Genomic DNA, 26,149 nt, shown 5'->3' with positions numbered 1-26,149 from the left:
GTCCACTACTCAAAAATTGTTAAGAACCCCTCCTGCAGAGAGTACTCGGTAGGATCATATTAATTATATTAGCTCGGTTATCTTTTATCTGGCTCCAAATGTGTGAGGACAATAGCCTCAGGCCCCATGAGAATGTATTATTGTAGAAGATGATTCATTAATTCAACAAAGAGTGTCTCCCGCGTGCCAGGTATTGTGTGGTGTTGGAACCACGGCAACAAGCAAGACAGACAACCCCTATCTCAGAGAGTTTAATCAACTAACATGAAAGGCAGTCATGGAACAAGAACAATTATGATTGCATTACCATGTTAACAATACAGAACAGCAGGATGCTCTGGGTGCCCCCGGAGAGGGACCCAGTGTAGGGGCCAGAGCAGACCTCTTTGAAAAGCACTCTTTTCAGCTGAGCCTGAAGAACGAGTAGAGGTGGGTTGGAAGAAGAGGGGTGGAGACTGAAGTTAGAGCAAGTGTGAAGATTTGGAGGTGTGGCACGCTTAACTTGTAAGAACTGAAATCGTGCGCACCTCGTAAGCCACGTGAAGTTTAGATTTTTCCCTAAAGGCAGTAGGAAGCTTTGAAGGGGTTTTAAGCAGGGGGTGATGTGATCAGATTGCCTTTCAAAAATACTGCTTGGAAAACGCCAGTGAAGGCTCTCATGGTACTAGGGTGAAAATGAAGGCAGCCTCCTGTGAAGCGTGTGGTGGGAGAAAGCAGAATCAAGGAAGACTCTTCTGGTTATCCTTATATTTGACTTCTTTTTGGCCCTGTGGGAACGACTGGGTCTTGAATTTTAATTTGTCACTCTATCCTAAGCCACATTAAAATCTTGGAAGCCTTTTTCTTAGACTTAAGATGTTCAGAGTAGCTGCAGTTCTCTCTGAAGTCAGTTGCAGATGCCTCTGTGTGAACCTGAAACCTCACACAAATCTCGGGAAAATATTTCTCGATAATGTAGAGCCACGGAGAAAGTGGATGTTGTTTGGTAAGTTCTTAGCGTACATTTGTTACTTGCTACAGCACCGATGGCCTTTAGACTTCTACATTAAGAGGAAAGTAAACTTATCATTAATAATGTAGGTGGTTATATTGCCAATTAAATGAAAGATCTCTGGCTGCTTCTTCAGAAGAAACTCATAATGGGCTCAAGGTTTGTTTGTTACTAGGTAAAAACAAGTCCATTTTGGTTGATGGCTAACTCAGGACCATGCGCAGTTAGGCAACTCATAAAAGTGTTCGTCTGGAAATGAGTCTCTGGGATAATCAGATTTTATTTCTAGTGTCTAATTGATACCCAGAGCTTTGGGGTTTAATTATGTCTGCTGAAAAAATACAATTCAATTTCTCTTCCTCCCTTTTATACATAACTGCAAGCTTTATTTTAATTCATAAATATGCAAGGTGTTACAGATATTTTCTGACAGTACCTGGTATTATTTAGATACTTAATAAACGTTGGATTCTTCTTGTAATGGAATGAATACATATCAAATAAGAAACTTAGGTAAGAGTTTCTGGCTCTTCTGTTTATGGTCTGGCAGTTGAATTTGAATATTTTATGGTTACTCCAGAGAAATAAATAATTTAAGTGGGAAATTGTTTTAATAAGAGGGGACTCCTGTTTTGCAGTCATCTAGGCAGGCTGGCTTGAATGTAATGTTGGGTGTTTGTTCTAGTAGGGAGTGCTGTAGGCGGGTATTTTATGGGACCCGTGGCAGGAAGAGCTGAGTATGTGTGATGGACTATGAATTACACCCTTGCCCTTCTGTATGGTATCTACCCAGCTTCCAGGAGGGCCCAGATAGCTTCTTTACCTCCTCTTCGATCACCAGCTGGTGTGTCTGTCTTCTTTCACTTAGCATTATGTTTTCAAAGTTCATCCATGTTGTAGCATGTATCAGTATTTCAATCCTTTTTATGGCTGGTAACACTCCAGCATACGGATACGCCACATTTTGTTTATCCGTTCATCCGCTGATGGACACTTGGATTGTTTCCACCTTGTGGCTATTGTGAATAAGGCTGTTACGAACATTTGTGGACAAATATTTGTTTGAGGACTAATTCTTTTGGGCATATACCTAAGGGGGGAATTGCTGAGTCATATGATAATTTTATGTTTAAGTTTTTGAGGAACTACCAAATCGTTTTCCACAGTGGCTGCAAATGTTACATTTCCCCCAGCAACGGACAAGGGTGCTGATTTCTCCACCTTCTCACCAACGCTTGTGATTCTCCATTTTTTTTTTTCATTATGGCCTTCCTAGTGGCTGTTGAAGTGGTGTCCCCTGTGGTTTTGGTTTACATTTCCCTAATGGCTAATGATATTCAGCATCTTTTCGTGTGCTTGTTGGTCATCTGTATACACGCTGTAATATGGATGAACCTCGAAAACGTTAACACTAAGTAAAAGAAACCAAATATAAAAGGTCATATAGGATTCCATTTACATGAAATATCCAGAATAGGTAAATCCATAGACACAGAAGGGAGATTAGTGGTTACTAGGGCTTAGCAGGAGGGAAGAATGGAGAGTGACTGTTTAATGGGTACAGGGTTTCCTTTGGGGTGATAAAAACATTTTGGAATGAGATAGAGGTGATGGTTATAAAACGCCATGAATGTGCTGAATGCCACTGAAGCGTAGGCTTTAAAATGGCCAATTTTAGGTTACGTGAATTTTACCTCGATAAATAAAAAAACAAAAACATCTGGTTAGAAGTTGAGTCTGCCTGTCCAGTTCCAGCAGTATGAGACAGAGAAATTCTGCATAAAGTAACACAAAAATTTTAAATATGTACCTGAGCTTGAAAAGAGAGCCATTGTTGCCACCGGCAGCAGCTTGAATCCCAAACAGTAGCCTCCTGAGCTAGAGCTGTGGTACCCCAGGGGAAGCGTGGGCCACATATAGAAGCTGAGATGAGGGGTAGAATTTAACACCAACGTGGGGCCAATTGACAAGCCTTGGGCTGGTGTAGGGAAGCAGCAGGGACTAAAACCTTTGCATAAGGAGGCGTTCTGGAAAAAATGCCTCTTTGGTGAAAGGGGATCTAGAAAAATCCCCCACATGAGCCAGGGGAACAGCAAGGGAATATCACTCTTCCTGATGCTCTGAGTCAGGGGAGAAAAATGACACTGAAGCCCAAGGACTGCCTTCATCATGCAAGAACCTATAACTGAGAAATTACTATACAGCCAGGTGGTAGGTTCCAGGTGGGTGAAGCCCCTGGCGTCCTTGGCACAAGCAAACAAGAAACTACTCATCTATAGTGACACTTCTGCAGTGCAGGGTGGACAAGATACCCAGGGAAAAACAAGCCCTGGTGACAAATGACAGTTTGCACAAGGAAAGAGTCCAGCATGAGGGAAAGGAAATAAGCATAACGGACAGGAGGATTAGAATCTCAAGAACCCGGCAAAATAGAGGTATGTCTAAGATGGTTAAACAATGAGGACTTTGAGATTGGCTCTACTGCCTTAATAAAAAGTTTCCCCGTATAGTTGAACACCTGCTCCCAGGGAGCATGTGCAAAGTTTGCTTGTGAGATTTAGAAGGAGCAAAGGTAGGGACTGAGATTGTTCACTGGCTGACTGTCCTATAGTGGTTTGGAGAGACCTTTAGGTTTTTTCTGAAGGATCAAGAGCTCAGGGAAACTTTCTTTCCAAGTAATCCATTTAAGATGGAAGAAAAGCTCTTCCTTTGAATATTAACTGTGGTGCTCAGGTGCTCTTAACCAAAGATTTGCCTTCATTTCTCTCGAGGGTGCAGCTTGGTATTTGCCCATTATTATGAGGAGTGACACGTTATGAACTGGTAAGTGGAACTTTTGGGAACAAACTTTGAAGCTGCCTTGAAAACCACTTTAGTACTCATTCAGCTCCCCATGTCTAATCGACATCTGTTGGCCGAGCCTTGGCACTAGGGAAGTGGGAGCTTCATGTTGACCAAGCAGAATCATGCCAGCAAGTTTAGATGACTCATTGGTAAAAATGAGACTTCAGGGTTACCTGGTCACTGGCTAGTCTTCTCTTTGCCTCACTCTATGCTCAAGCCATAGCTTTTGATCAGTGGAAGCCCCACATTTGTATGTAGAGGAGAAGGGTGTGTGGGGACCTTGTCATGAAGCTAAAGTGGGCTATCACTTTCCATGAACTTGAGAACATGGGACTACAGGCAGGACTGATAGACACTAGGTAACTAATGCCTCACATCTATCTTGAGATGGGAAATTTTACATTCAGTGGATCTGGCAAGCAACACACACACAAACTTGACTTTGCCCTGGAAGCCTGATGAGACTGCACTTCAGAAACAGTCATCTTTCTATTAAAAATTAAGTATTGGGGTGCCTGGGTGGCTCAGTTGGCAGAGTTGGTGTCCAACTCTTGATCTTGGCTCAGGTCATGATCTCACAGTCGTGACATCGAGCCCTGCATTGGGCTCCATGCTGGGCATGGAGCCCGCTTAAGATTCTCTCTCTTCCTCTCTCTCTGCCCTTCCCCATCCTCTCTCTTACAAAAAATGAAATATGTGCTCGCTTCGGCAGCACATATACTAAAATTGGAACGATACAGAGAAGATTAGCATGGCCCCTGCGTAAGGATGACACACAAATTCGTGAAGCGTTCCATATTTTTAGACCACTTTCTCGCACCATTCACAAAAATAAACTCACAATGGATAAAGGACCTGAATGTGAGACAGGAAACCATCAAAACCCTAGAGGAGAAAGCAGGAAAAGACCTCTCTGACCTCAGCCGTAGCAATTTCTTACTCGACACATCCCCAAAGGCAAGGGAATTAAAAGCAAAAATGAACTACTGGGACCTTATGAAGATAAAAAGCTTCTGCACAGCAAAGGAAACAACCAACAAAACTAAAAGGCAACCAATGGAATGGGAAAAGATATTTGCAAATGACATATCAGACAAAGGGCTAGTATCCAAAATCTATAAAGAGCTCACCAAACTCCACACCCGAAAAACAAATAACCCAGTGAAGAAATGGGCAGAAAACATGAATAGACACTTCTCTAAAGAAGACATCCAGATGGCCAACAGGCACATGAAAAGATGCTCAATGTCGCTCCTCATCAGGGAAATACAAATGAAAACCACACTCAGATATCACCTCACGCCAGTCAGAGTGGCCAAAATGAACAAATCAGGAGACTATAGATGCTGGAGAGGATATGGAGAAACGGGAACCCTTTTGCACGGTTGGTGGGAATGCAAATTGGTGCAGCCACTCTGGAAAGCAGTGTGGAGGTTCCTCACAAAATTAAAAATAGACCTACCCTATGACCTAGCAATAGCACTGCTAGGAATTTACCCAAGGGATACAGGAGTACTGATGCATAGGGGCACTTGTACCCCAATGTTTAACAGCACTCTCAACAATAGCCAAATTGTGGAAAGAGCCTAAATGTCCATCAACTGATGAATGGATAAAGAAAATGTGGTTTATATACACAATGGAGTACTACGTGGCAATGAGAAAGAATGAAATATGGCCCTTTGTAGCAACACGGATGAAACTGGAGAGTGTGATGCTAAGTGAAATAAGCCATACAGAGAAAGACAGATACCGTATGGTTTCACTCTTATGTGGATCCTGAGAAACTTAACAGAAACCCATGGGGGAGGGGAAGGAAAAAAAAAAAAGAGGTTAGAGTGGGAGAGAGCCAAAGCATAAGAGATTCTTAAAAACTGAGAACAAACTGAGGGTTGATGGGGGGTGGGAGGGTGGGGAGGGTGAGTGATGGGTATTGAGGAGGGCACCTTTTGGGATGAGCACTGGGTGTTGTATGGAAACCAATTTGACAATAAACTTCATATATTGAAAAAAAATGAAGTATGAAGACCACACTATTTCCTTTTTCACCAGTGGATTGAAAATCAGATAATACAAATGTGAAGAGAGAAGTATAAGAGTGAGTTGGGAGAATTTCAGGTGCCCTGATCATGGACTTGATGCCGTGGAATGATAGAACCATAGATCAGAAACCTCCACGCTCAACAGAACTTTCAAGGGAGTTTCATGCAAAGCCCAGTGACTTTTTTTGTTCCCTCTCAATCAGGTGTAGAGGAGGGAGGGGCATGACAAGTTGTTTTCTCCCTCGTGAGCAGTTGTATATCATGCTTCTCTTTTTGGGAAAAAAAAAAAAAGCAAACGTGGAGGGGTGCTTTCTTCATTTATGCGTCATAATTTCCATATGGATGAAGTTCATAGCAGCCTTCTCCTCACTAGAGTTGGTAGCCATACAGTTTATAGTTCATCAGTATGGTTAGCATTTCTAAGTGATCCCGGGAAGATGTGCAGATGATTACAAGACATTCTCTTTGCATCCTCCTGGTAGGTATTTAGTATTGTTCCTCAGCTTGCAGTTAACTAAAGACATTCCTAATGTTATGTGAAAGTAGAGATTAGGGTATTTGGGCTCTTTGTACCCTTCTCTCCAAATCTCAGTGCAGAGCCTTCAGGATTAATTGCTTCTCAGATGCACAATTGCTGCTCACTTAGCCCTATGCAAAGAAGGACGTCATTCTATTCATCAGAATCTTGCTGTTCTGTAATTATGTGAAGAGCAAATGATTATGGATAGAGCTTCTCTGTGATTGTTAAAACAGGTAAATTTAGCATCGTTAGAGAATAGTGTGTAGCTGGAAAAACTTAAGACTTTTACAAAGTCATGCAGACAATATTTAAAACAGTAAGTTTTATTTTATTATTCTTAAAGGTGTTATGTAAGTTGGAAAAAAGCTTTGCTGTTCTTGGGCTGCAAGAGACACTTATGGGAAATAACAAGGAAGAAAAAGAGCTGGTCTCCATTTATTTCTTGACACTGTAGAAACCCTGTAATTGAAATTTAGTTACATATGCTTTGAACAAAGGACAGTGTTCTGACATTGCATTTTTTATTTAGGTGGAATATACATTTTTCTTTTCATTGATTGACAAAAAATAAAGCTTCCCACCTTATTGAAAGATGTAAATGATCTTGAAAATTTCACTAGTAAGGAGACTGTATAACCCTTTCAAAATCAAATGTGAACTAAGTGAACTAGGTATGAAGTACATCTTACACAATGCTTTATGGAATGAGTATATCTTATAAATCCAGGTAGCCTGAGCCCTTCCATTAGAATTAGTTTAGATCATTGGAGATGGCGTCTGCCTTGAACTTGGTCAGCTTGCCTTTCTTTCTTGTGCCTTACTTCTGTTCGTTTTAAGAGTTTGTTTTAATTTACAAAATAAATAAAGTTGGTGTGGTGTAGGGGAGGCCTACCTATGTGGTGGCGGAACTAGACTGGGATCTTAGTTTGAATTCTCCATAAAAGCAGACCCTGAGTCTGGATTGGTGTGCAAGGAGTTGGTGTGCGAGGATTGGTGTGGAAGGGTGGCGAGGGAGTGAGGAAGTGAGACAGGGTGGCTGGAGAGCCAGCAAAGGGGGCGTGCATGAGGAGATTATTACTGTGGCTCCTTGCTCTTAGGGGATCCTTGAGAAGCTGTGTGGAACACACCTCAGGGGGGAGGAAATCTGGGGAATTTACCCAATGTGGGAGGCACAATAGTGCTCCTTCCTAAGATGTCTACATCCTAAGACCCAGAACCTATAAATATGTTACCTGTACAAAGGGTACTTTGCAAATGTGATTGAATTAAGGACCCAGAGATGGGGAGATTATCACAAGGGTCCTTATAAGAGAGAAGTAGGAGGGTCAGAGTCAGAGAAGAAAATATGACAAAGGAAGCAGAGTTTAGAGAGAGCGAGATTGAAGTGTCGTACGGGTGGCTTTGAAGATAGAGGAAGGGGCCATGAGCTAAGGACTGCAGACAGCCTCTAGAGGCTGGAAAAGGCAAGGAAACATGTTCTCCCCTAAGGCTTCCAGAAGGAACCAGTCCTGCTGACACATTGACTTTAGCCATGAGACTGTCTTTGGATTTCTGACTTCCAGAAGTATAAGATAACAAATTTATGTTGTTTTAAGCCATTGAATTTGTGATAGCTGCAATTGGGAGCTAATATACTCACCAACTCATGGCCCTCATTGATTAAAGATGGCTTCTAGAACAGTATTTCCTCAGTGCTTCTGGCTAGCCCCATGTGGGCTCCTATGACTGGAAGATACCCTCAGGCAGAGAGACCCTTAGGCCTGCATGGGAGGGAAGTGGTCTGCGGGGCACCAATGGGCTTGGCTTTACTTGGACAAAAGACTTGATCAACAGAATGTGAGAAGTGTCCTCATAAACACTTGAAACTAGCTGTTTTAGGTTGTTTCGTATGAACAGTCCAGGTTTCTGAGCTCCTCTGACTATTCCTTCATCTCTTCCTCTGGCCTTCTCTTGGCCTTTAAATATTGGAATTTCTTGGTGTTGTGATCTTGGTCTTGTGCAGTCTTACTCAGTGATGGTTAATTTTATGGGTCAACCTGACCAGGCCATGAGCTGCCCACATATCTGGCCAAACATTATTCTGGTGTATCAGTGAGGGTGTTTCTGGATGAGATTAACATTTGAATCAATGGACTGAGTAAAGCAGATCACCCTCCCCAGTGAGGGTGGCCTCATCCAATCAGCTGAAGTCCTGAATAGAGCAAAAAGGCTGACCTTTGAGCAAGGGAGAATTCTTCCTGCCTGACTGATGTCCCCTTCAGGCTGGGACATGGGTTTTTCCTGCCTTCAGACTCATATGGAAATACCAGCTCTTTCTGAATCTTGAGCCTCTAGCTCTTGAACTAGAACTACATCATCAGGTCTCCAAGATCTCTAGCTTGCTGACTCACCATGCTGATCTGATCTTGGGACTTATCAGCCTCCATCACCACACAAGCCAGTTTCTTAATTTCTTATGATAAACTCACTCTTCTCTCTCTCTCTCTCTCTCTCTCTCTGTCTCTCTGTCTCTCTCTCTCTATATATATATATCTGTATATATATGTATCTATATGTATCTATCTATCTATCTATCTATCTATCTATCTATATTTCTCTTTCTCTGGAGAACCATGTCTAATAACAGTTTATACTCCAGGGTGATCTTAGATCTTATTCACTCTTTGGACTTCTGCTTTCATGAACATTCTGGTGAACCCCAAACCTGGTCTTCAACTTGGGCTTCTCCATATCCAAAATCTTAACTGCCAACAGAAACATACCCCAGGATATTGTGTAGATACTTTAAACTCCACATAGTCAGAGTAAAATCATTATCATGACCCCAGGAATCTGTTCCTTCTTTCTATATTCTTCTTTTTTCATGGTGCTACCACGTACTCTTATCCCATACTCAGTATCTTCAGCATTGCTCATTCTGGGTTTTAACTTTCATCTCAGGATTTCTGCCACCAGGGCTGTTGTTCTCCAATGCAGAGCAACTCTGTACACAGGACTGAGTTGGGAAAATTCTCAGGCTAAGATAGACCTAAGATGGAACTAAGATAGATCTAATTTATTCTCATACAAAGACACACACACACACACACACACACACACACACACACACACACATAGTGGGGGAGAGAAGACGTATATACAGAGAGCAACAGTCATATAGACCAACAGACTCAGAGAAGGAGAAAAAAGGGGAAGAAAGAGACAAACCAGAGTGAGAGGCAGAGTTGGAGGAGACACACATTGAGGCAGAGAGAGGAGGACATTTGTCAGAGGAGACAAGGAGAAGCAAATAGAGAAAGAGCAAGCCAGAATAACAGATAGGTGAGCTGATACACGTCCCACCCCAATGTGGGTATGCCATTATCTCCAGAAGTTGAAGTAGCCCTACCGTGTCCTCTGACATGGCCACACCCCTTCCCAAAGCAACCCACTGGCATACTGAATAGGCATATATTTTAGCCATAAGGGTCTGGGTCCAGATTCCAGCTCAGTCAATTTTTAGCTGTGTGGCTTGCGGCATTTTACTTAAGCTTCATTTTCTTCATTTGTAAAATGGGGATGATAATACCTACCTTGCAAGCTTTTAGTGAAGTGTCCAACAAATCTTAATTATTAGCTCAGACAAACCTGGGTCTCCTCTTGCTCCCATCCCTTTCCTCTTTAGTGAAAGGGAATTTATGGGTCTATCTGGGATAAATGTAGCCACTAAAATTTTGTTATTGGAAATAAAGGAAATTACTTTGCAGGCAGTCTGTTAAAAACCAACCATACTTACAATTGATAGGATACATAGAAATGTTATTTTATCTGCAATTTCTTCATTACTCTCTCCCTCTTCACTTTTTTTCCCATTGGATAAGCTAGGAGAGGGCAAATTGCTCTGCCTTGGATGCTACACACGAGAGAACACTAGTGGACAGGAGGGAGAACCTGCCGTTTTTTTTCTTTAACCGAAGTACAGTTGATACACAATGTTACGTTAGTTTCAGGCGTACAACATAGTGATTTAAGAAGTCTATACTTTATTCTTTTTTTTTTTTTTTTTTAATTTTAGAGAGAGTAAGTAGGGGAGAGGGGCAGAGGGGGAGAGAGAGAATCTTAAGCAGGCTCCATGCTCAGCACAGAGCCTGACACAGGGCTCGATCCCATGACCCTGGGATCATGACCTGAGCGGAAATCAAGGGTTGGTCGCTCAATGGACTGAGCCACCCAGGTGCCCCTAAATAAAATTTCAAGAAAGAAAACAAACTAGAATCAGTGAGGTTAGAATGGATCTGTAGTTGTGGGCTGAGGAATTATCTGAGTGGAAGGGCCCTAACCTCTTGTGCTCATCTGTGTCAGCAATCTAGCATTAACTTCCATTTGCAAAGGTCTACAGAATTGTCTGGGGCTCTTTTAGCTTAAAAGTAGTAAGAAATTGGAGGGTATTATGCTTAGTGAAATAAGTCAGTCAGAGAAAGACAGATAGCATATGCTTTCACTCGTGTAGAACTTGAGAAAACTTAACAGAAGACCATGGGGGAAGGGAAGGGGAAAAAATAGTTTCAAACAGAGAGGGAGGTAAACCTATTAGAGACTCTTAAATACAGAGAACAAACTGAAGATTGATGGGAAAGTGGGAGGGGGGACGGGAAAATGGGTGATGGGTATTGAGGAGGGCACTTGTTGGTATGAGTCCTGGGTGTTATATGTAAACAGTGAATCACGGGAATCTACCCCCAAAACCAGGAGCACACTGTATATTAGCCAACTGGACAATACACTGTATTAAAATAATAATAAAAATTAAAAAAAAATAAATTATAAATAATTTGGAAAATTCTAAATATTGAGGGAATAAAAGAAAATCACCCATAATTCTATAACCCATTGAGGAATTCATTTAACACTTAGATGTACGTTATCCCAATTATATACATAATATTTTTATCCACAAACTTGGGCTTATGTTATATATACCCTATTTTTTTCATTTGTAACGTATCAAGTATTTTTCTTTAAATAATTTAAGTTTTTGTGTAATATACCTCTCTGTAGATATAACCTAAGGTTTTGTTTTCCTGTGAGTATTTCAACCAATTATCTATGGTTGGCTATTAATGTTGTTTACATGTTCTTTTCCACTACAAATAATGTTACAGTAAATAGCATTTAACAAAAATTTTTGTGCATATCACTGATTGTTTAAGATAACTGGAAATTTGGATGAAAAAAATTAAACCTTTAAAAAACTTTTAATATAGATTGCAAATCCCTCCTCACATCTCCAAAAAGTTGTATCAGTTCATACCCCTCTCGTCAGTGTGATGTGTCTCTATTTAAAAAATTGTAGTGTTGGGGCGCCTGGGTGGCGCAGTCGGTTAAGCGTCCGACTTCAGCCAGGTCACGATCTCGCGGTCCGTGAGTTCGAGCCCCGCGTCAGGCTCTGGGCTGATGTCTCAGAGCCTGGAGCCTGTTTCCGATTCTGTGTCTCCCTCTCTCTCTGCCCCTCCCCGTTCATGCTCTGTCTCTCTCTGTCCCAAAAATAAATAAACGTTGAAAAAAAAATTAAAAATTGCAGTGTTGATTCTCCTCTTTATAAATCATCTTTTCTTTTTCTGATTTTTTTGTCCTGACTTTGCATTCCCTTATCAATTTTTATTCCTTCAGTTTATTTATTTATTTAGGGAGAGCGTGTGCACACACATACACAGGAAAGGTGGAGGGAGAGATAGAGAATCTTTTTTTTAATGTTTATTTTGAGAGAGAGAGAGAGAGAGAGAGAGAAGATGAACGGGGAAGGGGTAGAGAGAAAGGGAGAGACAGACAATCCCAAGCAGTCTCCACACTGTCAGCACAGTGTGGGTTCTAGAGGGCCTTGAACCCACAAACCATGAGATCATGATCTGAGCCCAAATCAAAAGTTGGTTGCTCAACTGACTGACAGGCGCCCCATTCCTTCAGTTTTAAAATGTATAAATGCAAAATTTATTTTGACACTGACTCGAACATTTTATTGAAAACAGTTTACAGAATCCTCATGAAAAAGAGTCATACTTATTCAAAAATTCTGAACTCACTTGAAAGCAATATATATTCACCAAAAGAAGGAGGAAATATTTATTAAGCACCTGAGTGCCCAATACCAGGTGAAAGACTCTTGCAGATGCCTGAGAAGCACAAGACATGACCCTCAGGGGTCTCATGATTTTAGGTGGAGAAATACAACCAAGCTTGCATATTTTAAAGAACAGTCTTTCTCAACTTTTTTAGACCCATGCCTCCCCGAATACTGTCTCATTATCTTCTATGTATCACCGACCCCAGTAGCCAAGAACATTTGACCAAGCTTTCTTTTTGTAGTTTGTGTCATCAAGAACCAGATCCATTGAATGTGCTCTTTCAAACTCCCTGTATGCAGACACATGTCCTGTTCTGATGTGCCTTCCCTCCCCCAGTGGAGAACTGCTGCCTTAGAGAATTATACAAAGCAGGACTCTGTGAAATTTGCACTAAGAACCTGATATAGAGACAGTTTACTAGTGAGACCTGGCTTGATAAGGCGCAAGTTAAGCTGTTTCTCTTGACAGCGAACTTCCTGTAGTTTAAAAGTCTGTTGGTGCACCAGACCCTGGCTTGATCTGTGCCTCCTTTTCCTCTTCTCCGAGCTGCCCTTACTCTGCCATCCACAGGTAGTCCCATGGCCCTTTTCACCCCTTCCACGAGGTGCTCACTCTTTCCTTTTTCTACCTCGCTCTTATTTTGCTCTTTATATAATATCCAGCCCATTCCCTGATTCCAAGTGTCTTGCTTCAGAGTTGGCACTCTGCCTTGGTCCCAGTAATTGGCTTTCCTGCTCTGTGCCTTATCTCTCCATCCCTGCACTGTTACTTGTCATTCACTTCTCAAAGGCCTGATGGCCTGCTCCTTTCCTCACTGGAGTTAGCCCCCCCCACCCCCTGACCCCGTGCCTTTTACTGACCCCAGTGTAGAGCACAGTGCCTGGCCAACACAATGGGCATAATAAATATTTGCTGAATGAATAAATGAATTGGAAGCATTCTCATGCTTGAATTTAATTTTATGTTGAGACATGTGGAAATAGTCATGTTTCATTTGTCTTTCTCCCCTCCTGCCCCAGTTTTCTTATTTTTGTTTTATTACTTCTCTACGCCAGGTGCTGTACTAGACATGGGGCACTTGTTATTTCTAATCTTCACAACAGTCTTGCAAGACAGGGGTTACCATCGTCATTCTACATATGAGGAAACTGAGCGTCCAGGAGGTTCATTAATTTCTCCAGAGTCACTCAGTGAATCAGTGGTTGACTTCACTTCTCCATGGAACCACTAACTCTTAGTCCCATTCCTGGGGTTCCTGCACTTTCTTCTTTTGGCCTTCCCATGACTGATCAAATCCTGATTGTGCACCACTGTCTTTGCCGGAATCCTGGTTGAGACAGAAGGAGTGAGGAGGGAAGGATAAACCCAAGAGGTCTTGCCAAGATCTTGACGTGAGGGATTGAAGCCAGGGACTGAAGGAGATAGAAGAACCCAGGGTATCTCCACATTTTCAACCTGAGCGAGCAGAAGAGTGGTGGTGTCACCAAAATAAATGGGTAGCAAAGAAGTCTTACTCCTTGAGGTTGTTAAATCAGATAGTGGTTGGAATTTCAGTGACTCTTAACTCCCTGGTTAACCATGAACAAGTCTCTTAGCTTCTTTGAGTCTCTGTTTCCTCATCTTTTCCCTGAGCATTTATCTTACCTGAATCTCATGTTTGATATTGGTTTGCTGATCAAATGATGCACTAGATCTGAACCTGCTCGGTAAGGGGTCGGGCCGTGTGCGCATGTCAGCTGGCATCATTACTGTCAGATATGTTATTACTAGAGCCAGACAGTAAATGGAGACACCGACTTCTTGGGTAAAAGTGTGTCTGTATCAGGGGTCAGCAAACTGACCATTCTAGCCTGTTACCCTATGAGCATTTTTTTATCCCCTTTTTAAAAAATGATTTTTGTGTCACCTATGAGCAAAGAAAGTCTTTTACATTTTATTTTATTTTATTTTTAATTTAAAAAAAAATTTTTTTATTTATTTTTGAGACAGAGAGAGACAGAGCATGAGTAGGGAGGGGCAGAGAGAGATGGAGACACAGAATCCAAAGCAGGCTCCAGGCTCTGAGCTGTCAGCACAGAGCCTGACGCGGGGCTCGAACTCACAGACTATGAGATCATGACCTGAGCTGAAGTCGGATGCTTAACTGACTGAGCCACCCAGGTGCCCCTTTTACATTTTAATATGGTTGAAAAAATCAAAAGAAAGATATTTGTGACCTATGAAAATTACATGAAATTCAAAGGTCAGTGTCCACAAATAACATTTATTGGAATATAGCCAAACTCATTTATTTATGTACCATCTATGACTGCTTTTACATGGCCACAGCAGAGTTGAGTAGTTGCAGCCGAGATTGTATGGCCTGCAATGCCTAAAATATTTACTGTTCGATTCTTCACAGGAAAACTTTGCCAATCCCTTGTCTATACTTTTTGGCAGCCGTTTCTAGGCCTGCCACTCTGTGTCTTTCCTTCCTATCTGTTGAAGCTCCTGGAGAGGAAAGGAAATGTAAGGAAATCTTGAAAGGTTTTGTTTATTTATCTGTTTACTAATTTCTTTGATAATATTTGTCTTCTTTTCTCCTTTTTGATGATTTTAAAAAAGAATTTTTATTCAGAGCTGAAATATTATTATAACTTTAAAAGGCAGTAAGGATGGGGGACCCTGGGTGGCTCAGTGGGTTGAGCATCTGACTCTTGATTTCGGCCTTCCCTTCCCCTGCTTGCACTTGTGTGTGTGCTCTCTCTCTCTCTAAGTAAACAATAAAATAAACTTTAAAAATAGGCAGTTAAGGGTGAAGAACCCCATTGCTAACTTCCGACTATCCTTAACATGGCCATTCTAACACATGCCTTCATTTTGAGTGATGCCTCCTTCTCTTCTCAGCATGTGTACTTCCAAATGGTTGTAATAGTGGTCTACTAACATTTCCTGCTTGGTGTAGTCCTTTTCAGTGGCTTTTATGACTGTTACTTGATTATTGCCTTTTACTTACTTCCTTACTATTTATTTATTTATTTATTTATTTATTTATCTATTTATCTATTTATTTCTTTATTTAAGAGAGCATCCACCAGTGAGGGAGAAGGGCAGAGGGAATGAGAGAGAGAGAATCCTAAGGAGACTCCACACAGAGCCTGATGCTGGACTTGCTTCCATGACCCTGGGATCATGACCTGAGCTGAAATCAAGAGTCTGTTGCTCAACTGACTGAGCCACTGAGACCCCCCCCCCTTTTTTTTTTAGATTGTTCTTTTATTTTTTTTTTACAGTCGTTGTGTTATTGTGGAGTGGTACTATTTGCAAGCTATGTATGCTTCAGAAATACTTCCTGTTCTTGCCTTTGGTCAAAATTTCCTTCTTCAGCTGTGAATGCAAATGCTTCTCTCTGGAGCCAGTGCCGAGCAGCCCTAGCCTGCCCACTGCCCCTTCCTACCTTACTTGGACATTGATTCAAGTGCAGAATACCCATTGAGCTTAAAAACAGAGATGTGAGGAATAAAGTAAGAGAGAAGATGTCAGATGAGACACAAATTTGATATTTTATTTTATTTTATTTGGTAGTGCATGGGTCAAGGATGAACTTGATATTATAAAGATGATTTCCTGTATCCTTCCCCAGACCTCCCTCTAAAGCATTCAATAGTAATGGCCACCTGGGTGGCTCAGTTGCTTAAGTGTCCAACTTTGGCTCAGGTCATGATTTCACAATTCGTGGGTTCAAGCCCTGCATCAGGCTCTGTGCTGACAGCTCAGAGCCTGGAGCCTGGAGCCTGCTTTGGATTCTGTGTCTCCTCTCTTTACCCTACCCCATTCACACACACTCTCTCTCTCTCAAAAATAAATGAACATGGGGCGCCTGGGTGGCTCAGTGGTTGAGCATCTGACTTCGGCTCAGGTCATGATCTCGCAGTTTGTGAGTTTGAGCCCCGCATCAGGCTCTGTGCAGACAGCTCAGAGCCTGGAGCCTGCTTCAGGTTCTGTCTCCCTCTCTCTCTGCCACATCCCTGCTCATGCTCTGTCTCTCAAAAATGAATAAATGTTAAAAAAATTTTTTAAGAAAACATTAAAAAATAAGAAAAAATAGTAATAAAAATACATTTAATAAACAAAAATATTCTCTGTTCATCTAACGATGATGTGAAGGATATGGTTATGCTCTCTGTTGCTTTTTTAATTTTATTTTAGAGACAGAGAGAAAGCATGAGGTGGGGAGAGGGCAGAGGGAGATAGAATCTTAAGCAGATTCCATGCTCATCCCCAGAGCCTGACATGGGTCTCAATTCCATGACCCTGGGATCATGACCTGAGTGGAAATCAAGAATCGGATGCTCAACTGACTGAGCCACTCAGGTGCCCCCCTGTTGCAGTTTTAAATGAGAATCAAAACAAGACTATTACTGTCATGTTAATACTGTTGACTCTTTCATAGTATTTCATATAATGAAACCAATGCATCAAATTAATTCAATACCATGAAATATGTTATCAAATTAACTTAACGAAATATAAGTAAAAAGATGGCTATTTACATTTTATTCTCTTATTTTCCCTAGTGAGAAGCTGGATGGAAAAACTAAAAGACAAGGTAAGAGAAGTATTTTCTTTCTTCAGATTTATCTTAAAGGGCACGGCTTTGTCAAATAAAAGATCTTCAGAGTAACTGAGCTTTAATTCATCATTCTGATTCTGGGGACCTACTCAGAGATGCAAGGTCACTTCCAGGTGGCCAGCAAGAAGGAAGACCCTCCTTTTAATTTCCTTCTTGTATAGTGCAGGGGACACCTTATTCTTTGGAGCACCATTCCTTCTTATGAAGGCATCCTGTAGTATGCTCAGCTGAAAAATATCCTTGATATATCAAGATGGAGTTTCTTCTAGGAATCAGGAGTGTAATCCCATTGTATTTAGCATTTCTTGTCCCAGTGCAAGGCTTTTGTAAGCCTGATCCTCCTGCATAAGGAAGAAATACCTTGGATTTTTGAAAAACATTTTATTATTTTTTTTTAAGTTTTTTATTTTTGATTTTTGATGGGGTGGAGGGGCAGAGAGAAGGGGAGACAGAGGATCCAAAGCAGGTTCTGCTCTGACAGACGAGAGCCTGATGCGGGGCTCTAACTCAAGAACATGAGATCATGACCTGAGCTGAAGTCGGATGCTTAACTGCCTGAGCCATCCAGGTGCCCCAAAATTGTGTGATTATATTAATTCTCCTCATTATTATCTTTGTGCTTCTCAGTAAAATTTAGCATGGATGGTTTTTGAGAATGAGGCTATTATGTATTCATAGGTATTAAAAGTGATATTGAAAATTTTAAGCATATTGAGGTTACCGGAGGCCATTTTCATATCTGTAACGGGTCCAGTTGTCTAAGGGAGGTAGGATCAGATGGACCGAGTAGGATTTAGGGGGGAAAAAGCTCAAAGGTTAAGAACTGAACACATTAGTAGAGCTTCTTGTTTTTTTTTTTTTTTTGTTTTTTTTTTTTCAGGAGAAAATATGATGCAATGAAAAGGAAATAGGCTTTGGTAGATGAATTTAGGAATCCATATATCATTGTTTCTATAGAAAATATCCTTCTGAGTGAAAAAAAAATGCACAAAAAACCCTTAAGAGAATACATTTTTGCATGTAGTCAGTTTTGAAGTTAGATATTGCAAAATTTCTTACCTGTATCTATAGATAGCTTTGCCATGATTTTTAAAAATCTGTGCAGTTTTATAGAAAGGCTGTATTTTCTATTTCTGTAGACCCTTCTTGTCTCAAAGGCTTGGCACCTTCTCTTTACTTATTTTCACCAAGAGAAATAATTTTATGTGTGATCCTTAGTTTTCTGGATTGAGTTTTTCCAGCCCTCTCTCTATTTTCTTCTGTAGTGTTTTTTCAGTATGTCTTAATTAAAAAAAAAAAAAAAAAAGAAAAATAATTGATATTCTAACCATGTTTGGCTTATTTGAGGTCCTGTTTCTTTATATTTTGACCCTCTTTTGGAGGTACTCACTGTAATCTTTCCCATATCCCCCCTTCCTCTGTGAGTGAAATATTATACACTTACCTTCAATGTGCATTCATATGTGCATACACATATGTGTGTATATGTATCTTCCTCTCTCTCTTTCCCTTCCTTTCTCCCTCACTTCCCCTCTTCACCTATCTAGCTAGCTAGTTAGCTATCATCTATAAAAGTCTCATGATTTACTATCTTCAGAAACTGTTTGATAGAACTATTGCCTCTGATGAAAGTCACAGAATCCCTTAAACCTGAAAACTAAATACTTATTTGACTGCGTCTTTGGCCCACCAGGACATTTTCTCAGTTTCGCTTTATTTAATTTGACCCAATATTGGTATTTCTGTTAGTTGGTTTGGCTCCAGAAAGAATAGTGCTTTAAAAAGTTCTGAATTATTCCTTTTGCTGTTATTATTTTGGATTTCTATATTAGTTAGGGTTAAGATCAGCTATGAGTGACAGAGAACCCCAATGACAATGGCTTAACCAAGACGAATTTTGTCTCTTGTTTATGAATCTGGAGGTAGCAGTTAGGGGTTAATGGGAAGCAACACTGTGACAAGGGCTCAAGCTCCTTGTATTTGATGCTCCACTATCTGTGGACATTCATTCCCAAGGTCACCTCATGGTCCTGGATGGCAGTTCCAACTTCGGTAGCTCTATTCTAGCCAGAGGAAGGAGGAAAAGGGAAGGCTAAGGTACCTCCTCCCTCTTAAAAGGGAGGATGGAGGCACTCTCATTCTTAAAATGTGGGGGATAAAGGCTGTGCTCCCCTCTTAAAGATCCTGGCCTGGAAGTTGCACCTGCCACTAATGTATTATCTTCTCTCTCTTTTTTTAAATTTTTAAATCTTTATTTTTGAGAGAGAGAGAGAGAGAGAGAGAGAGAGCAAGTGGGGGGGGGAGGAACAGAGAGAGAGGGAGACACAGAATCCAAAACAGAGCCTGACGCGGGGCTTGAACCTGTGAGCCCTGAGATCATGACCTGAGCCAAAATCGGATGCTTAACTGACTGAGCCACCCAGGTGCCCCAAATTTATTATCTTCTTAGTGAGAGTTATCACATGGTCATAGCCAGCTAAAGCTGCACAGAAGGCAGGGAGAAGTGATAGTTGCCCAGCCTAAATGGGAGGTTCTGTTGCTCTGAAAGAAGAGGTGAATGAGTATTGAGGGACAGTCCCTATACTCATTCCATCATTGCCTTCTTTCTGGTTATATGTCCAAGTTAGTGATGGTTGTTAGGCAAATCTTAACTTGGCTATATATCTTTTCAGCATCTAAATGTTTCTCAGAATTCTCACAATTCATGACAATTGTAGTGGTATAATAAAGACCAGCTCTGTTGTTGTGTCATCAAGGTCATTCTGTTTCTTTTAGCTTTGGGAAGTAATCTGGAAAATGGATGACCCAGAGTATACTGCATAACACTGATTCTCACTGGCCCCACAGTGTCAGCATCACCTGGGAGCTCGCTAGAAATGCAATTCTTGGGCCCCACCCTACACACACTGAGTCAGAAACTCTGGGAACAGGGCCCAACAATCTGTTTTAACAAGTCTTGCAGGTACATGCTGAAGTTTGAGAACCACCATTGCAAGGCAATATCAGGGCACTATCTTAATTCAGCCGATTTTAGACAGTATAGCATATCATTTGTTTTTCTTATACCTTTCTTGAAAACAGATGTTTCTGAATAACTACATTGTCCTAATACTTTCTCATGAAAGTATTTCTCTTTTTACTTTCTCATGAACAAAGCAAAACAAAACAAAATAAACAAAACCAAAACAAACACAAACTAAAAACAACTATGACTAGTAATAATTTTAAAAATGTAAAACTTACTCTTTATTTGGAGCTATTTTCAAGTTTACAAAAAAGATACAAGAGTAAATGCAAAGAATGCCCCTTTAACTTTTACCCAGATGCACTTGCTTTTAATATTTTATCTCATTTGCTGGTCTGTCTCCCCATTTCTGTCTCTTTTTCTGAACCATTTGAGGAAGAGTTGCATATACTATGGTGCTTTGACCCCAAATACTTTAGTGTGTATTTTCCACACACTAGAGTGGGAATATTCTGTTAGCAAACATAGTACAGTTATCAGCTTGAGTATATTTAATATTAATACAGTACTTTTTATCAAATCTGGCATCAGTTTTTTCAACAGACTCAAAATCCTTTTCTTTTTTTTTTAAATGTTTATTTATTTTTGAGAGAGAGGGAGAGCACAAGCAGGAAAGAGGCAGAGAGAGAGACACACATGGAATTGGAAGCAGACTCCAGGCTCTGAGCAGTCAGCACAGAGCCTGACGCGGGGCTCAATCCCCTGAGCTGTGAGATCATGACCTGAGCTGAAGTTGCTTAACCGACTAAGCCACTCAGGCACCCTTCAAAATACCTTTCTAAAAGTATTTTTTCTTCTCTAGTAGAGGACCCAGTCTAGGATCATGCAGCACATCTGATTTCCATGATTTGTTAGTTTCCTATAGTCTGGAACATTTTTTATAGCCATCTTTTGTCTTTCACGACACTGGTTTTTAAAAGAATATAGACCTTTTTTTTTTAATGTTTATTTATTTATTTTTGAGAGAGAGAGTGTGAGCCGGGGAGGGGTAGGGAGAGAGAGGAAGACAGGAATCTGAAGCAGGCTCAGCGCTGTCCATGCAGATGTGGGGCTCGAACCCACGAACTGTGAGATAATGACCTGAGCGGAAATCAAGAGTTGGACGCTTAACCGATTGAGCGGCCCAGGTGCCCCAAAAGAATATAGACCTCTTTAAAACAATATCACAGGGGTGCCTGGGTGGCACAGTCTGTTAAGCGGCCGACTTCGGCTCAGGTCACGATCTCATGGCCCGTGAGTTCGAGCCCCGCGTTGGGCTCTGTGCTGACCGCTCAGAGCCTGGAGCCTGTTTCGGATTCTGTGTCTCCTTCTCTCTGACCCTCCCCTGTTCATGCTCTGTCTCTTTCTGTCTCAAAAATAAATAAACGTTAAAAAAAAAAAACAATATCACAGTCTTCATTTTAGGTTTATTGGGTGTTTTCTCATGATTAAACTCAATTTATGCATTCTCAGCTGGAATATACGCAGGTGCAGCCGTGTCCTTCTTAGGGTGTGACATGTGGAGGTTCATGTACATACAGTGCTTTTGAACAAATAAGAGGTAAGGGGCAGGATTTAGAACTTAAAAAATATGTACATGTTTCTTACTTGTTTTCATTTGTGCAGGAAACAAGTCATGGGTGATTTAAGAAGAGCTTCTTCTCCGTTAGTCAGTTTTTAAAGAGGAATGGTTAAAATATACTTGAAGAGGAGAGGTTACTTTGATCCCATATTGTAACTGTAATTTCAAAGCACAGTCAGTTATCTCTCCCTCTCTCCCTCCCTCCCTCCCTCTCTCTCTGTCTCTCTCTCTCTCTCTCTCTCTCTCTCACACACACACACACACACACACACACACACACACACACACACGAGGGGACAAAAGAGAGGAAAGAGGGAGATACGAATTAAGTTTTGGTGAAATCTAGATGATTTAAAGCTCTAGAAACAAGAAGTCTAAATGTATAAATACCAAATGTGGGAAAGAGTGACACTTTTTGGAATCTTCGTGCTATTGGGGTGAAGTTACATAGTGCAAGGAGACCCACACAGAGAGTGGTCATGCTGAGTTTCCAAAAGCTCAAACATCATCCTTTGAATGTACATCATCCTCTTTAGAGTCTAATCTATGGGACTTAAATGATCATATTTCAATATGTACATACGCTTCCATGCACTGGGAATGGTGGTTTTAAAACAATATACTCACACTTCTTGTGAGAATACCAAAACTTTGCTCTTGTCCGGTGTTTTCCCACATGGAAAATTACAGTTTTTATAAGCCTTAAGTAGATCTGGAAGAACTTTAGAAAAAGTTTGGGTTTCTGCAAAGCATATTAATTTGTTGAAAAGTGACTGGGCATTGTTTCTTGGGGAAAAACACTTAGTATGCTGATGAACAATGCTATTGTTCTCAAATTAATGGAAAAATTTCCATATTCTGCTCTAACACGAGAGTCTGGAAAACAGAACCAGTGGTTGAGCCGGCTGTGTGCAGGAGGGAGCTGAGTTTTATAAGGTCGTGTGTATTCCTTTGATTTACTTTTGGAAATGTTGGGAAAGCTTCACAGTCTGCATACTTCAGCACTTTTTAGAAAACTTGTATTCTCTGTCCCTCTCTGATTTTGTCTCATTCTGAAAGGTACTAGAAATAGTTTGAGCTATAATAGAAATTTTAGAAATAGTCAAATAAATGAACAGACTCATGGGTCCCCCCCCCCCCCAATAATGCCTATCTAAAGTTCAAAAATTTAAATTTTTTTACGTATTCTGTCTGGGTGGGCCGCTAGAAGGGGCCTTCTTGGAAGGCAAACCAGTATCCTGTTTTTCTATGAATGCACTCTAGGTAAGTTACATAATGCTTATTAGGCCAATACATATTGACCAAAATGCAGGGAGCGCCTTTAGTATGATGGCCTTACCCTGAGCTTGGGAAGATCCTCAGCTACTCACCCAAGCCCAGGGATGTGTGAACATCACACTGCTCTCTTATGAGCAACTTATTCATAGTGACACCTTGGGGACATTGGAGACACTTCAGATACCAGATACCTCCAGGCTCTTTAGAACGTGTCAGTGTTGTTGGCAGTGATCTTTGTACCCTGCTCTGCCACTTTCTTTCTTTGAGTCTGGAGATGCTCAGAATTTCCTCTCAAGCCCCAACTTTGGTCTTGTCCCCTGGCAGATTTTTCCTTTCATATGAATCCCACTTTACGCGCATGCCCTCTCCTCTCCTTGTCTTTCCTGTCTGCGCCCCAACATCTGGCATCCTCCGTCTTCCCTCTTTCACGGTAATGCAGCTGAGATTGTGAGAGAGAAGACCACCAATGTTGAGGCCCTCCCTTTGCCCCCCAAGAAGCGCAATATTCCAGCGGGCACTTCAGCCCCCTTGGAGCTTGTCTCAGGCTGATATTTCCAATTTATAGCATTTTAATAGTCCTGGCGTTCTTAGAAGCTTACTTCATCCATCTCTAATACAAATTATATTTCTGCCACCAAAACCTGATGTTGATAAATGTTCATAAGGACATGGCTGGTGCTGCCACTAGGTCTGGGTGATTTATTTCAATACTTCTACTAAATACTTGAACTCTCCAAAAATAGTCCTACCTTTCTCTCTGTTGCCTTCTCCCTAAAAATACCTTTATTCTAGGTGCTATTTTATAGCAAGGCAGGTAGGAGAATTCCAGGTGTTGTTTAAGAACCTGGTGCCATCCAGCAAAAATGAGAAACCCAGGGCAGTGGTCCATTCAGCATCCTGATGCATGTTTCCTTTTCTGTGCAGGCTGGCTACATGTCTGGGATGCTGGTTCCTGTAGGGGTTGGGATAGCTGGAGCCTTGTTCATCTTGGGAGCCCTGTACAGCATTAAGGTTATGAATCGGCGAAGGAGAAACGGCTTCAAAAGGCATAAAAGAAAGGTATGGAACCAACAAGAGCAAAACCTAATCAGTTGCAGAACATTCTTCGCTTTTCTAATTTGCTTAATAAAGCACATGGGGCTTAATGATGCATGAATGGTATTGACATGCCCAGTGGTTTGGATTAGCTGCGGCAGCTGCTGCTTCGTGTGTTAGTGTGTCTTTTAAAGGGGCCTGTTTCTCAGTTTTGCTCTGCAGCAGAAAGGGTTTAATGCTTTTCTGTTTTCTTTCTCCAGCAGAGAGAATTCAACAGCATGCAAGATCGAGTAATGCTCTTAGCCGACAGCTCTGAAGATGAATTTTGAATTGGATGGGAGTTTAATTGGGATATTCGACTGTGTTATCATTTTATTTTTTATTTCGGGGCAAAAAAAAGAACAGCATCCTGCAACATCACTACGGTCAGGCCATCAGTCTTACTATCTTCTGGGCAGTAGATTTTTCTTGTACTGAGCTGAAAAGGCATGCTGTATACTTAATGTAATAGTCAGTGTTTGTTTTTCTTCTGTAGTGAATTTCCCACAACCGTAGGCTACAACTCATCAATATGCAGCGTTCATGTCGCTCACCAGGAGTTGCTAGGTAAATAATTTGTATTTTTCCAAAGGGCCTTTGCCTTGGTTTACCTGCACTAAGTATAACGATTATTGCTGCCAAGGTATGTTGGCTCTGAAATAGAAATCTTAACAAAGAATAACTTGTGATGACTGCATTCTGCCTACTTGAAGCTATAGGCTTCTGGGCCACAGTACATCCTACATTTGCATCAAGACTAGCAGCAAGTTAGAATGCAATCTTTTTGTTGTTGTCAAGAAGATCTCTCGGCACATTAGGATTGTGTCTAGATTTGTATGTACCTTGCATTATATACTCCAGTCTCCCAGTTTTATTATTTTTCATCTTCTGTTTTTATTCTCATTCTTGGCCGGAAAAAAAGCGCACCAGAAGTAATACATTAAGTTGACTCTCAGTCTTAATGCAAACTTGTTTTCTTAAAGAGTGCGATTGAGCCCAACAGACCTATCAGTAGATTCTTACATGTCTTTCACTAAGAGATGTTCTTTTTTGTGTGTCATTTGACTTTGCAAGAAGAAATGAGGAAGAAATCAGGACGAAAATGAGGGTTGGTAAGCTCTCAGAGCATTTATCTCTGCCATTTGGCTCTGTGCTTGTGTGGCCACTATTGTGAATTATTCAGAGCACTGCTTTTCTACTTCTGGGGTCCTGGCCACGCAATGATTGGGCCAGCACTGGTTCTTGCTTGGCTTTATTAGACAACAGACATCCTGTGGTGGATGCAGGCTCATTGGCCAGAGTCCTGGCACATGATGGAGCCTATGAAAACCCAGCCTCTCCCAGGGCATCCTCTTCCGGGGATGTTGCCCTATGTTAGATCATTTCTCATTTCTTTTGCAATGTAATTCCTTGCCCTATCTTTTGGATCTGGGTATTCGGGACTTCTTGAAGTCAAGTTTTTAGGGATAGACTTGGCTCGTTTGCATGGGGGAATAAAGGTTACCACTAACACTGTCCTTAGTGCCTGACACATAGAGAATCTGTTCACGTTTTTTGGAGCCTGCTGTGCCGCATTCGAGGCAAGTTGCAGTTAATCCTCACAGCTACTGTATGACGTAGGACATATGTTATGACGTAGGACGTATGTTTTTATTCTCCCCGTTGACTAAAGACAGAACTGAAGCAGAGAAGTGAAATGATAATCCAAAATTATGCCCAGGAACAATCAGGACAAGAGCCCACTTGGACTCAAAACTGTGCACCCCTCTCATCAATTCAGTGCCTTTCCACATACTTTGCAGGAAGCAGTGACGTTTCAGAGTCCTTTAAAACCGGAAGTCCTTTAAAACAGGAAGCAGTGACGTTTCAGAGTCCTTTAAAAACCAAGATTCTAAGGAAATACAGGAGACCCTTGAACAACATGGGATTGAACTGCACGGGTCCACTTATACGTGGATTTTTCAATACAGTACTATAAATGTATTTTCTTTTTCTTATGATTTTCTTAACATTTTCTTTTCTATAGCTTACTGATTGTAAGAACATAGTATGTAAAGCATATAATATGCAAATTATATGTTAGTTAGCTGTTTATGTTATC

At 41.1% G+C, this 26,149-nt stretch overlaps 1 protein-coding gene and 1 non-coding gene across 2 annotated transcripts in view; both read left to right on the top strand.

The window, feature by feature from the left end:
- ARMH4 (armadillo like helical domain containing 4) overlaps positions 1–25,565 on the top strand; it is a 130,009-nt gene extending 104,444 nt beyond the window's left edge. Inside the window, exons 6-8 of the mRNA XM_045451090.1 lie at positions 17,055–17,086; positions 23,899–24,033; positions 24,270–25,565. Coding sequence (XP_045307046.1) covers positions 17,055–17,086; positions 23,899–24,033; positions 24,270–24,338 — 236 coding nt within the window. The 3' untranslated portion in view covers positions 24,339–25,565. The remainder of the gene's footprint in view (positions 1–17,054; positions 17,087–23,898; positions 24,034–24,269) is intronic.
- Positions 4,532–4,638, top strand: LOC123584498. Its single transcript, XR_006705465.1, has one exon. It is a non-coding gene; the product is annotated as a U6 spliceosomal RNA (small nuclear RNA).
- Positions 25,566–26,149: the final 584 nt, after the last annotated feature.

This window comes from Leopardus geoffroyi, chromosome B3 (genome assembly GCF_018350155.1).
Source record: "Leopardus geoffroyi isolate Oge1 chromosome B3, O.geoffroyi_Oge1_pat1.0, whole genome shotgun sequence".
Taxonomy (NCBI): domain Eukaryota; kingdom Metazoa; phylum Chordata; class Mammalia; order Carnivora; family Felidae; genus Leopardus; species Leopardus geoffroyi.
The sequence above is the reverse complement of the archived record's forward strand: the minus strand, read 5'-3'. Positions and strand labels throughout refer to the sequence as shown.